We start from the raw sequence: 13,738 nt of genomic DNA, 5'->3' as shown, positions 1-13,738 counted from the left end.
TCTTGGTGGCCTCTGTCACTAGACCCCTTCTTGCAGGCTCACTCAGTTTTTGATATCGGCCTGCTCTAGGCAGACTTACAGCTGTGCCAAATTCTTTCTATTTCTTGATTATTGACTTAACTATACTCTAAGGAATATTCAGTGACTTGGAAATTTTCTTGTATCCATCTCCTGACTTGTGCTTTTCAATAATCTTTTTGCGGAGTTGTTGGAGTGTTCTCCGTTTAACTAATTATGTGACTTCTAAAGCCAATTGGCTGCACCAGTGATGATTTGCTGTGTCATATTAAAGGAGGGTGAGTGGAGTACTTATGCAATCAATTATTTTGTGCTTTATATTTGTAACTAATTCAGATCACTTTGTAGAGACCTGTTTTCACTTTGACATGAAATTGTCTTTTTCATGTTGATCAGTGTAAAATAAAAGGCCAAATTAAATCCACTGTGATTCAGTGTTGTAAAACAAAACATGAAAATTTCCAAGGGGTAAATACTTTCTATAGGCACTGTATATCCGACCAAGATCCTTCATCAGAGCTGGGAAAGAAAAGAAAGGATCGTCGATGCTAAAATATTAATGCTGTTTCTCATTCCACAGCTGCTGCCTAACCTTCCTGAGTGCTTCCAGCACTTTCTGCTTATTTGACCAATATACATAGGACAACCATTAAGATTGTGAAATTTCGGTCAATTTCCCAATCAAGTTTCCAAATTGCTCAAAGAATTTTCTTTCTCAGTCAAGAAACAATGAAACCACTTTAATGTTTAATATTGTTAGCATTTGCAAGTCTCATCTTAATGTGTAGATTTTAATTTAAAATTTAATGTCCTTTATTACTTTGGAATGCTAAGAACTGCATTGCTGCTACTTAGCACTAGATGGCGATATGTGTACATAAGTTTGAAAATCACCTTTTTTAAACCTGATAACACATTTTGAATACAGAAAACACTTGTGTAGGGTATCTATAATTAGGTTTCCTAAAACTGTAATACAAAATATAACAATTTAAACTACTTAGGTTAAATTCTGCAACCATAAGATTATGTCATTAACAGGAACTCTTCAACGTGACCTTTCCTTCATAAAGGAAATGGTAAGGTTGACATAACCTGTTCTTTTTATTGCAGACTATTGTGTTGCTGCTCTTTGTTCCCATATGGAAAGCTTTTAATTGTCTTTCTGAAGTTCAGTCTCAGAATTTATTTCCCTTTTGTTTGAAGAAAAGCATCTATGTATTTTTAACTCTCCAGAACTTATGTAGTTAATGCATATGTCTTCAAAAAAGAATGCAATATGATATTGAACCCAGATAAACAGTTAAGATGGTGCACCAGAGTCTCTATGTACTTCTGTGGTATGCTATCTTATCAAAAAAGATATCCCCTTGGGAGGTCAACATCTAGCAGAATGGTATTATTGCAGGAGGATTAATCCGATTTCAAACATTATCCTTGAGTTAATGTGCGTTTGGAGGTCTTTTGAATTTATTGACCACATTTGTATGTGGCCTTTTATATGATGTGCATACCAAATAAAATGAACTTTTATTTGGTTAATGTCATTACATAGGATTTATATGGCACAATATTATCTTCTACCTGATCACTTAAATTCAGATATCGGTCAGATTGTGTTGTAAATTGAAAAGTTCTGCTTAAGTATTAGAGAAGTTGTGAATTGAATTCAGCATTGACTAAGCAGTAAAGAACCCCACTTTACACAATATAAACAGAATAATGAAACAGTGAAAGAATTTTGTGGGAAGAAGTGTTTCGGAGGAATTTCTCCAATATTGTCTTTGGCTGTGATGATCGACCAATGGCTAAACAATTGACCAATAGTTACATCTTTCTTTTAAAAGTGATTTTTTTTTTAACTGGTAGACCTGAATTTTGCTTTCTTCCCCACTATTTAATAAAGTTATTTTCTGCATTTGTGGTCTGCAGTTCTATTAGATATCGGTTGTTCATTTAATTTGATCAAGGCTTCTTTCGGTATCTAGCTTGTTTCTTTTGCATTTGAATATTATTACTCCAGTGAAAGAAAACCATAAACACTATAGATGGTAAACCTGAAACTGCTGGAAATATTCTGATGGTCAGAGTCCGCCAATTTAAAGCCACTTTAATTCTCCATCCAATTTCACTGTCATGTCTATTGGTGTTTTCCTGCACTGTTACAGTGAGGCCCAATATATCTTCAGGAATAGCACCGTGTCTTCCCACTTCCAGCAGCCTTTTATACTGTATAATGAATTCCCCAGTTTCTCACTCCAATAGCTCAATTTCACTGTCAGGAACTGTCAATCTTGGCTCAGTTTCTACCCTCTCCTTCAGCACATTCTGGCTAGTTGTTTGCAACCTGTCAAGTTTATGATGCTCCAATTGCCACATTAACAAATATACCAAAACATCCCTGGCTTCAACCCATCAGAGGTTCCCTTTGCAGTCCCCTGTTCTCTCCACTTTCTCTGTAACTTACAACTAACTTGTTTTCTCTCTGTTGCAGTACCGACAAAATGGTCTTCAACCTGAAACTTAACCCTTTTTCTCTATCAACAGATGCTGTCTGACCTGCTTATTTCCAACACACTGTTATCATTCCCAGTGTTTTGCTTTTTTAGTTCTTACTTTGAAGGGTTGATGTTTCTGAATGTTCTCCTACTTGATTAACTCAGTTACTTTGCTTCAGAAGGCTCTAGTTAAATTGCTTAAATATTTCACGAAAGTCGTGACAGTGTAGTAATATTTTTTTATCTCAAATTCTGTAGTTTTATCTACAGGTGATTGCCCTTTTAAATAATTATTAAGAAAAAAAATTAATTGAATACCAAGTGCGGTATATAGTAAACAATTAACCCTCTGTTGGATTTATTTCGGATTCTTAGCTGTACCACTTTATGCAGATAGTGGGCAGAAGAGTCTGTTTCTATGTCAATGCCATCTGTCTCATACCTCTATGTCCTCGAGCTTGTTTAGAAGTTTCTTAAATGTGCGAATGTTTGCCTTCACTACCTGTGGGAGGATTAAAAAGAATACTAAAGCACATCCCCTTATTGACTCTTGCCCATTTTCCCTTTTGTCTCAGACACTCCTAATGTGAGAAAAAGGTTTTTTTGCTACCTACCCTATCTATTCACCTCAAATGTAGTTCATTGCCTCGCACACTCAGATACAATTGGCCTATGTTGTGTCATTATCTTTTCATAGGATGTAGAAACCATATTTAGCCGTATTATGGATATCCATGAGTTGACTGTAAAGTTATTGGGCCTAATTGAAGATACTGTGGAAATGACAGATGAAGGTAGCCCCCATCCCTTAGTGGGAAGCTGTTTTGAAGACTTAGCTGAGGTAAGTGGTGAATTTAATAGACAAATCTCTTGCCTGACGAAATTATTTCAAAATCACATGAAATTTCTTATAACTTGTAATTGGTTTGTTGTTATTATATATACAGTAAAAGTCTGTTTTGCACACCGTCCATACAGATCATTTCATCAATTCTACATTGAGTTAAGATAAAAGTACAGTTCAAGAGCAAAGCAATAACAATGCAGAATATAGTGTTACATTTAGAACAAAAGTGGAGTGCAGGCAGATGATAAGGTGCAAGGTTATGACACGGTAGATTGTGAATTCAAGATCCCATCTTATTGTACAGAATAGACTTACAACAGTGGGATGAAAGCTATGTTTAAGTCTGGTAATATGTACTTTTGTATCTTCTGTCTCAAGTTGGGGCAGAGGGTCCAAGTTGGGAGAGTCTTAAATTATGTGGCTGCTTTTCCAAGGCATCAAGAAGTATAGAGAGAGTCCATGAGGTGAAAGCTGTTTTTCATAATGTTCTATATCCAAAACTGTTCTCAGTTTCTTGCAATCTTGAGCTGAGTGGCAAAGTTAAATTTTTTGTCATATGTTGAAATGTATGTATGAGTACATGTATGCCCAGGTGCAACAAAAACTAACTTGCATCCCAGGAATATAACATTACATAAACAACACTAGAAAGAAAAAAACATACACAATTTTTATTAGTGCAAAGTGGTCATAGTGGTGAAGTGAAAGCTTACCTCCTGTCTCATGCCTCTGTAATTCCCTTTACTCCACTGTAATACCAGTATATCTGATATTAGCTTTGCCCTCTCAAACTGCAGGGTGAATTCTATCATATTATCATTATTGCCTCCTAAGGATTCCTTTACCTTAAGCTCCCTAATCAAATCTGGTTCATTACACAACACCCAAGTATTTCCTTTTCCCCAAACTGTATATCATTTGTAACCAATTGATTTAATATATCACTCACTAAACCATTATATTAAACCATGGTTAAATGAGAAGAGGAATTCTTTATGGTAGGTGTACCTGGTATTTCTAAAACTGTTCTGCCTTCCATGCTCACTGTCACGCAGGAGTTCATTTGGCCCATTTGGTCCATACCCAAATCCCACTGGAACAGTCTCATCTGTCACATTCTCCTGTTCCTCTTTTCCCTATATCCCTACAATTTATGTGCTCTTACATGTGTTGAGATCCTTTTGTCAGTTGTCCACATTAAGTCTTTGGGATGTGGGAGGAAACTGGAGCTCACAATGAAAATTTGCGCAACACAGAGAATCTGTGGATTCAACAAACACATTTAGCACCTGATGTCAGGATTAAAACTGGATGCCTTAAATTGTGATACAGAAACTGCAATTGCTATTCCATTACACCTGCCCACACAGTAAACCTGCAACAGAGGACAATATGTGTGCTAATCAGTAAAAACAGCATACAAAGTGCTAAGTGTTCCTATAGTTATTGGGTCAGGTAAAAGATCTGGTTCTCATTATGATTAGTAATGGTCAATTAAGCAGTTAACAGAACAGGATAGTCCAGAAAGTTTCAACCTCAACTATGGCGGAGCCCAGAGTTTGAGTACTGAAAACAAGCTTAAAACAATCTCATCCATGCTTAGCCAGAAGTGCCAAGTGGATGATCTATCTCCATCTATGTTTCCACCCAAAAAACCAATATTATAGAAGTTTTATTCAATTTGGTTTGTTCGACATGTCAGCAAGAAATAGTCAAAAGCATTAATGCAGCAAAGGCTATGGCACCAGCGAAAATTTTCACTGTACAGTCGGTCCTCCTTACCGCGGGGGATTGGTTCCGGGACCCCTCGCGGATACCAAAATTCGCTCAAGTCCCTTATTCAACCTGTCTCAATCCGGTGGACCTTAGGACCCAGCGGAACCCCAGACCTTATTTAACCTGCCTCAGAGCAGTGGACATTAGGACCTGGCGCCAGAGCTCTGAATGCGCACTGTTTCTGTTCATGAAAATAATCACGATCACGATTGGAAAATAAAGTGGAAATAATAAAGCAATCAGAAAGAGGTGAAACATCATTGGAAAAGCGTTAGGCTAGGTCGGTCAACGATTGGAACAATTTTAAAGGATAAAATGAGAAAGGCTCTGCCCCGATGAAAGGTACAGTTATTACTAAGTAATGCAGTGGTTTAATTATTAGATTTTGGGGTTTTGAGCTTTTGATCCTCCACATCAACCCGGCACGGTGGAGTGCGCACTAGGGAGCGATCTGTCCCGAGTCCCGCAAACTTCTGTTCCCGAGCCCGACACTGAAACATACGTTCTTAAGTGTTTTATATGCATAGAAAGGTAAAATATATACTATATACTAAGACAAACGTTTGACCAACAGACGCTAAATAATACCGGATGTACCTGTTCCGACTTACTTAGTAAGAGAACTTTGGATTTTTTTCGATTCCGATACACGATAACACGGGCATCCTCCCGTATACTTTAAATCATCTCTAGATTACTTATAATACCTAATACAATGTAAATGCTATGTAAAATGGTTGTTATACTGCATTGTTTAGGGAATAATGACAAGAAAAAAATCTACGTGCTCGAACCACAAGTGCTGGAAGAGCACTTCCGGGTTCTCGCGATTTGCAATTGGTTGAATTCACGCATCCGGAATCTGCGAATAAGGAGGGCCGATGTAATGGGAAGTTGCTCAGCTATATCCATTCACAAAAAGCAGGAAAAATCAAATCAGGCTACTCTATCATCAACAGTATTATTAAACTGCACCTAGTTGCAAATAACCTGCTCACTGACACTGTTTGGATTTTATCAGACGTACTTGGGTCCTAACATCATTACAATCTTAATACCAGTATCGAACACACAGTAAGATTTCCAGAGGTGAGAGTAACTGCTGATGAAAAGGTAGCATTTGACTTAGTGTGGCATCATGGAGCCTAGGCAAAATTGAATTCTTTGACAATCAAGGGAAAACTCTCCAATGGTTAGATCATATGTGTAAAAGAAATTGGGATTGTTGGAGGACAATTATTCCAATGTCAACACATAGCCAGAAGTTCCACAGGGCAGTGTCCCAGACTGAACCACTAGCACTGCTTCACTCGTGCTCTTCTTTCCATTGAGGTCAGAAGTAGTGATGTTCCTTGATGATTACATGATGTTCAGTTCTGTTCTCAGTTCCTAAGCTTACTAATCTGAAAAACATTTGGGCATGGGAGCTACAACTAGTGACAATATCTATGTAGAATTTAGATAATGGAATAGAATGGGGGATTGTAAAACTATAGTTGGATAAAGTCCCTGCTAATGACCATCTCAAATAAGATAGATTAACCACTTCATCTTGATATTCAGATATTATTTTTGCCTAATCCTCTTTCCAACAACATTCTTGCATTCACCCTTGACTACCAACTCATTTGGACCAGACAGATAAATACTGCGGAAATAAGAGAAGATGAAAGGTTGAAGAATATCCTTTGTTGAGTGACTCTGCTGCTGACTCTCCAGTGTTTTTCCACTACCTTCAAGACAGAAGCCAAATGTCAAATGGATTACCATTGCTCTAGTAGCACATAAAGCTCAACACCATTGAGGGCAAAGCAGCTCACTTGATTGGCACCTCATCCATCTTGTTAAATGTTTGTCTACAACCCTACAGTGCGTAACGTCTACCATATTCTCTGTTATTATCTCAACAGTCCTTCTGAAAACAATGACACTGCTATCAAGCAGAAAAGCTTCAGGCATTTGCAAATATCATCTATTTCCCCCTATTCTAGTATTAATAATTGAACTTTAAGCTATCATGCCATTAGACTGCAATTTTCTTATCTAATTTAGTTTTTTCTCATTGCACTTAAAACTACTTTAATTGGCCGTTTGATTTCTTCTCTTTGCTCCTGCTCTGAACCCTTTGGAACAGACTCTCCTTAAAGGACAATATGATTTTTATAGCGTTAAAGATATAGAGATTAGCTTTATTTGTCACATGTGAGGTCTCTGTCAGTCAGAGTTGACCATAGATATTGTAACCTAGCTATCAAGATAAGCAAGCCTGGCCAGTACGATATGGAGAGCAAGCTGATGCCCATGTAGCAAGCTCCCCCTCACCACACATCTGATGAACCCAAAGGAAGAGCAGAAACTGATACAGTTTGGCACCAGCAGCGTTGCAGGAGTTGCCAATCAGCATTGAACTCAATGTGGGACTAGCTTAAGGATTCCAGCTCCAGATTTTTCTCTCGGGGTTTACTCCGGAAGCCTTTCCCATGAGTGTAAATAGCCACATGACAGCAGAGGTTTGAGATCAGAGTTTTCCTTCTAGATGAGCTGCCAACCATGGCTCATGAGCTAAATCTGCCCGAAAAGACTGGTTTTAAGACACCATTAACCTGTCTTTACCCCTTCTTCTGTCAGTAGAAATGAATCCACTGGGCTTAGTAGCTAAGCCACACGTGAAGGCCAGGAGCTGGGCTTGGTTGTCAGAGGCTATTTGAGGTACACACCAGTGGGAGCATTTAATAGGTAGTGGGAGCTTGTCCCAATTACCATCCCTGGCTATAACAGCCTTAAGGAACCACATGTACATCAAAACATATAATGAAATGTGTTATTTGTGTCAAATCAAAACAGTGAAGTATATGCCACGAATACTGCAGGTGTTGCAATACTTCTGGTGCCAACATAACATACCCCAAACTCACTAACCCTAATTGACCACCTTTGGGATGTGGGAGAAAATCCACACAGTCATGGGGAAAACATGTAAGCTCCTTACATACAGCAGTGGGAATTAAACTCCAATCTTACAGATGTGAATCATTGCACTAAGTTCTACACTACCATGCAGCTATAAAAGCTTTATTTATTTATCTATCTATCTATTTATTGGTATGGCACAGAACAGGCATTTCTGGCCCAACAAACCACATCACCCAGCAACCCACCTATTTAACACTAACGTAATCACAGGACAATGTACAATGAACAATTAACCTACTAACCGGTGACATCTTTGGACTGAGAGGAAACCCACATGATCATAGGGAGAATGTACAGACTTCTTTCAGATGGCAGCAAAATTGAACTCTGAACTCCAGAATGTCCCATATTGTAATAGTATCACCCTAACTGCTACGTTACCATGGTGCCATTATATAGTAGGAATGTTATAACCTACATTGTCACCATTGGGATTGCCTTAGTGCTTTGTTACTTGGTTTAGAAGAAACACACAAAATGCTGATGGAATGCAGCAGGCCAGGCAGCATCTATAGGAAGAAGCACTGCTGACGTTTTGGGCTGAGACCCGTCGTCAGGACTAACTGAAAGGAAAGATAGTAAGAGATTTGAAAGTAGTGGGGAGGGGGACATGCGAAATAATAGAAGACCAAAGGGTCTCGGCCCGAAACGTTCCACCAGCATCTGCAGATTTCGTCGTGTTTAGTTTAGAAGAAGTTATTTTGATTCTTTTTGGTTGCTTATGAAGCTGCTTGATACTTTCTCTGTCTTTAGTTAAAATAAATTGAAGATTAGTTACTTAAGGTACTTCATAAAAATAGATTCTAAAGTTAGCATCTTGAAACTAGAGTTTGCTGTGTTTATATATGTTTTGTTTTGGACAGAAACAAAAGAAAATGTTATTAACTTTTAAATTAATAGTTAGGAAAATTCACTTGTTTCCTGCACAAGATGACATAAATGTATATTTGACATTTATTTCAGGAGTTAGCATTTGATCCATATGAAAACTATGCACAGGATATATTGCGACCTGGTTTTCATGACCACTTCCTCAGCCTTCTATCAAAGCCTGGTGCTGCATTCTACTTGCAGGTGAGTTTTTTCATAGGTAGATTTCTTAAAATCTCCCTTCTAAATGAGTGATTATAAATGTAATCTAGATTATATTAAGTCTAATTGATATGTTTCATTTCAGTCAATTGGTGAAGGTTTCAAAGAAGCTGTGCAGTATGTTCTTCCCAGACTCTTATTGGCACCCGTTTACCATTGTTTGCATTATTTTGAACTGCTGAAGGTATGAGAAGGGATTATTGTATTGATTTATAATAATAACCAATAATTAATAATAAGCTATGAAATGTATAAGATTAAAATGTTATTGTGATAAACACAGCATAACTTAAAGAATTTGATCAATTGCTTAGTAACTGACTTGCTGTGTATGATGCTATGTGCTGGTGCAAGTAGGTTTTTCATTGTGCTTGTGCATACATGTACTTATACATATGACAATAAACTATAATTTTGACTCAAACTGTTAGAAACTTTTTGCAAAATTGACAATAGATTAAATAGGTTATACGCTGCAGCCCTTGTTATGTCCTTATATGGATCTTAAAACAAATATTATGTTCAAATATTTACCTATAGAATATATACTCACCCAATATATCAAAAAGATGTAGTAAGTGCTGAGGAGATTCACCAGGATGTTGTCTGGAATGGAGGACTTTAGCTACAAGGAGAGTTTGGATAGTCTGAGTTTGTTCTCAGGCTGCAAGGTGACTTCATAGAGGATCATAAAGTTAAGGAGCACAAATAGGGTGAATGTCTTTCCCAGATGGAGCATCTAAGTATTTTTTCCACAGAAGTAGTGATGGGTATGTGGAAGAAGCTGCCAGAGGAAATTTGCATCTCAAATTTAACTCTTTTATCTCTCACACCACTCTTAGACCCAATGTTTGCTTGACACAGTGACAGTTTGTTGTAGCTCACATAAAAATGCAGAAATTATTACATGAGATTTTGCATTTTTGTTTTGACCTTATTTCCAATTCTAGTCACTGGAAGCTCACTCTAAATAGAGCGACATACATTTGGTGTCACTTTATTCAGTACATCTGTACAATAATGCAGATATCTAATCAGCCAATCATGTGGCAGCAACTCAGTGCATAAAAGCATGCAGACATGGTCAAGAGGTTCAGTTATTGTTCAAAGCAAATATCGGAATGTGGAAGAAATGTGATCTAAGTAATTTTGACCATGCAATGATTATTGGTGCCAGGTGGTGTGCTTTGAGTATCAGAGATTGCTGATCTTCTGATCTTCTGAAATTTTCATGCACAACAGTCTCTGGAGTTTACAGAGAATGGTGCAAAAAAGCAAAAAACAAAAAATCTGGTGGCGTAAACGCCTTGTGTTAATGATAGAGATCAGAGGAGAATGGCCAGACTGGCTCAAGCTGATGGGAAGGTAACAGTAACTCGGATAACCACGCATTGTAACAGTGTTGTGCACAAGAGCATCTTTGTGAATGCACAACATGTTGAACCTTTGTTGATGGGCTGCAACAGTAGATGACCATATTAGGTTCCACTCCCATGGCCACTTTATCAGGTACACTCCTGTATCTAATAATGTAGCCATTAAGTGTATGTTGTTTTCTACATGAGTAATGACAAGTGGATGCTCTTCTTCCTCCTTCCCAGCCTCCATTTCTATGGGACCATATTGGACTTCTGATACCTCGCCTATGATGCAGCTATCACATCCTTTTTGACTCCTCCTATACTGTATTATCACAATGACAGAGTTTGTCCTTCAGCCCTGCAACATATGATCTTATTCCTTTTGCAGCAATTTATCTCACACCTATTGTTTACGGTCAAAGTCTGAACCTTCTATATTCACTGTGACCATACTTGTCTAATTTAATGTCATTCACCTATTAATTGAGTGGTCAAGATGGCAGTGCACCCAGTCACAGTGGCCATTCCAGGTCCAACAAATGGTGCAATTGTTTGTTTTATCATTTTTCTTAAGAATACAAGGCCCTGCTGTACATCTACACAATACTTTTTTATCTGTTAATATTATTGTGTTAATATTTTATGTGATGGATGCACTGTGTTTGCACCTTGGTACAGAGGAGCGTTTTTTCATTTAGCTGTATACATGTGTACAGTTGAATGACAATAAACTTGAACTTGAACTACTTATTGCAAGGAATGTGGTTTGTGGTTGAAACAGTGAGAGAAGTCAAATCATTAAGGGGCCCACTCCTTCCTCACACACACCAATGACTGGAGATTGGGCTCCACCTTGACAGCTCCTTCAACATTATTTAAGATACAGATGTGTTTATTCACATGGAACATGACAGCAAAGTACAGGCCCTTTGACCCATCATGTTGTGCCGACCTTTTAACCTAGAATCATACTGGTTTCTGTAATTTATACATGCTGGTGTTACAACATGCCTTCTGCCTTGTCATCCCTATTGAATCTTGTTTTGCTTTATATATATTTCAGTTAATTTAAAAGGGTAAAAAGCATATGATTTTAATATAATTTTTACCCATTCAAAGGGTGCTGTTCAATTTGCTTGCAGTGCCTTTTCAACAATGAATTTTAGATGATAAAATATCACAAGGTTAAAAAAAAAGAAATGGTGCTCAGAAATTCCAGTGTATTCTGAAGCTCATTTTGTATAGTGTATTTAAGGAGACTCATTGAATGTTTTATTTCAGTCACATCTCAGTCACAACATAACCAAATGTGTTGTTTGTCTCCAGATCAGGCCCAGAAGGTCAGCAAAGGCCTAGTTAGCATTTCAGGAGATGGTGCAGGGCTGTGGTGAGAAAAGACTGTTGGGGAGAGGAGGATGAGTCAGCAGCATCATGTTATTCTATTAGGGCTGAATGGAGATCATTCTGATGCATTTGTGGTGGGGAGAGGTATATCTACCAGATGTTTGTTAGTTGTTGCTAGGGAGATCCTGGACTTGGGGAGGCATGAAGTTGGAGTGTCTTGTTGTATTAGGAGAGTGAAATCGAGGAAGCCACTTTCATATGGGTGGGAGATGGAGATGGTGACAGTGGGGACATGGGCTGGTGAAGAAGGGAATTAAATGTGGGAATGTTGAAGGTTGTGGCCCAAGGATTTCAATGGATTATTCACTGATCTTCCAGGTCTCTCAGACTTGTAGTGTGAGAATAAGTCCATGTCCCTGGAGTGCTCAATGTCATGCACTCCCATAATGAAGTGTGTTAAATCTCAAACCCCTGCCCTCAACGCCCCTGTCCCTCCAAATGTTCCAGAGGAAAGTTGTATGTCGGAACGATGTCATTCTGTGTATTCATATCACAAAATTGCAGTGTGGTCAATAAAATTCTTATTTAGGTGTGTGACTTTTGAATTTATCTTGAAACTTTTTTTATAAAAATAATTTTGTATTTAACTGAAAAGTCCAAAGGTAACTGAAATGATTTTAATATTTGTTCAGATAATATTTATTGGATTTGCTAAATGCTTAAGAGTTGTCATTTTAAAACCAGGAAGATTACTTGTAATTTTGCTTGTACTTCTATATTTAGTGTCACAATCATATTATCCACAATAAAAACTTGATTTCTGATGTGCCTCGTTTAGCCTGCTAAAGAAGAATGACTGTTGCAGGGAAAAAATATTTCTGCCATTTTATCCCTGTTCCTAACTCATAGTCAATTTGCCTGCTCTATTCATTTGAGTTTACATATTGCTGCAGACATTTGTTATCTTCAAAGTATAATAAAGTTTGACCATTCTTGTGCTTTTTTTGTATATTGTTATACATTTGAAATTGTTCTCCTAGAATCAGGTTTAATATCACTGGCATATGTCATTTCATTTGTTGACTTTGCACCTGCAGTACAATGCAATACTAAGTAATATGGGGAGAAAAAAAACATTAAATACAACATGCACAAAATGCTGGTGGAACACAGCAGGCCAGGCAGCATCTATAGGGAGCAGGGCTGTCGACGTTTCGGGCTGAGACCCTTCGTCAGGACTAACTGAAAGGAAAGGAAAGAAAGGAAAGGTATCTTTCCTTTCAGTTAGTCCTGACGAAGGGTCTCGACCCGAAACGTCGACAGTGCTTCTCCCTATAGATGCTGCCTGGCCTGTTGTGTTCCACCAGCATTTTGTGTGTGTTGTTTGAATTTCCAGCATCTGCAGATTTCCTCATGTTTACCTTTCAAATGCAGCGTGTGTGTATATATATATGTATTATATATGTATATAAAATAACTGAGTAGTCCAAAAATGCAAATAAAAGAAGTAGTGAGACTGTGTTCATTGATTCAAAGTCCATTCAGAAATTGGATGGCAGAGTAGAAATAGAATTAAAAATAGGAGCAGGAGTAGGCCATCTTGCCTGTCGAGCCTGCTTCGGCATTCGATAAGATCATGGCTGATCTGGTCATAGATCCAACTACAACTATCTGCATTTTCCCCACAACTTCTTAATTCCCCTACAATGCAAAACTCTGTCTGAAGGTATCTTAAATATATATTAGTTATCTCTGCTTCTTCCATAGATGAAGAATTCCACAGATTCACACTAGGAAAATTTTCCTTATCATCTCCTTCCTAAATCTAC

General features: G+C 37.8%; 1 protein-coding gene across 2 annotated transcripts in view; it reads left to right on the top strand.

Annotated features, from left to right (window-relative positions):
• Positions 1 to 13,738, top strand: part of LOC140730717 (son of sevenless homolog 1) — a 224,410-nt gene that overhangs the window by 118,005 nt on the left and 92,667 nt on the right. For both annotated transcript variants that reach the window (XM_073051524.1, XM_073051523.1), the window contains exons 6-8: positions 3,214 to 3,357; positions 9,076 to 9,186; positions 9,290 to 9,388. In XM_073051524.1, the coding sequence (XP_072907625.1) occupies positions 3,214 to 3,357; positions 9,076 to 9,186; positions 9,290 to 9,388 (354 nt within the window). The remainder of the gene's footprint in view (positions 1 to 3,213; positions 3,358 to 9,075; positions 9,187 to 9,289; positions 9,389 to 13,738) is intronic.

Source organism: Hemitrygon akajei, chromosome 7 (genome assembly GCF_048418815.1).
Source record: "Hemitrygon akajei chromosome 7, sHemAka1.3, whole genome shotgun sequence".
NCBI classification, from domain to species: domain Eukaryota; kingdom Metazoa; phylum Chordata; class Chondrichthyes; order Myliobatiformes; family Dasyatidae; genus Hemitrygon; species Hemitrygon akajei.
Note: the sequence above shows the minus strand (reverse complement) of the source record. Positions and strands in the feature narration are given on the sequence as shown.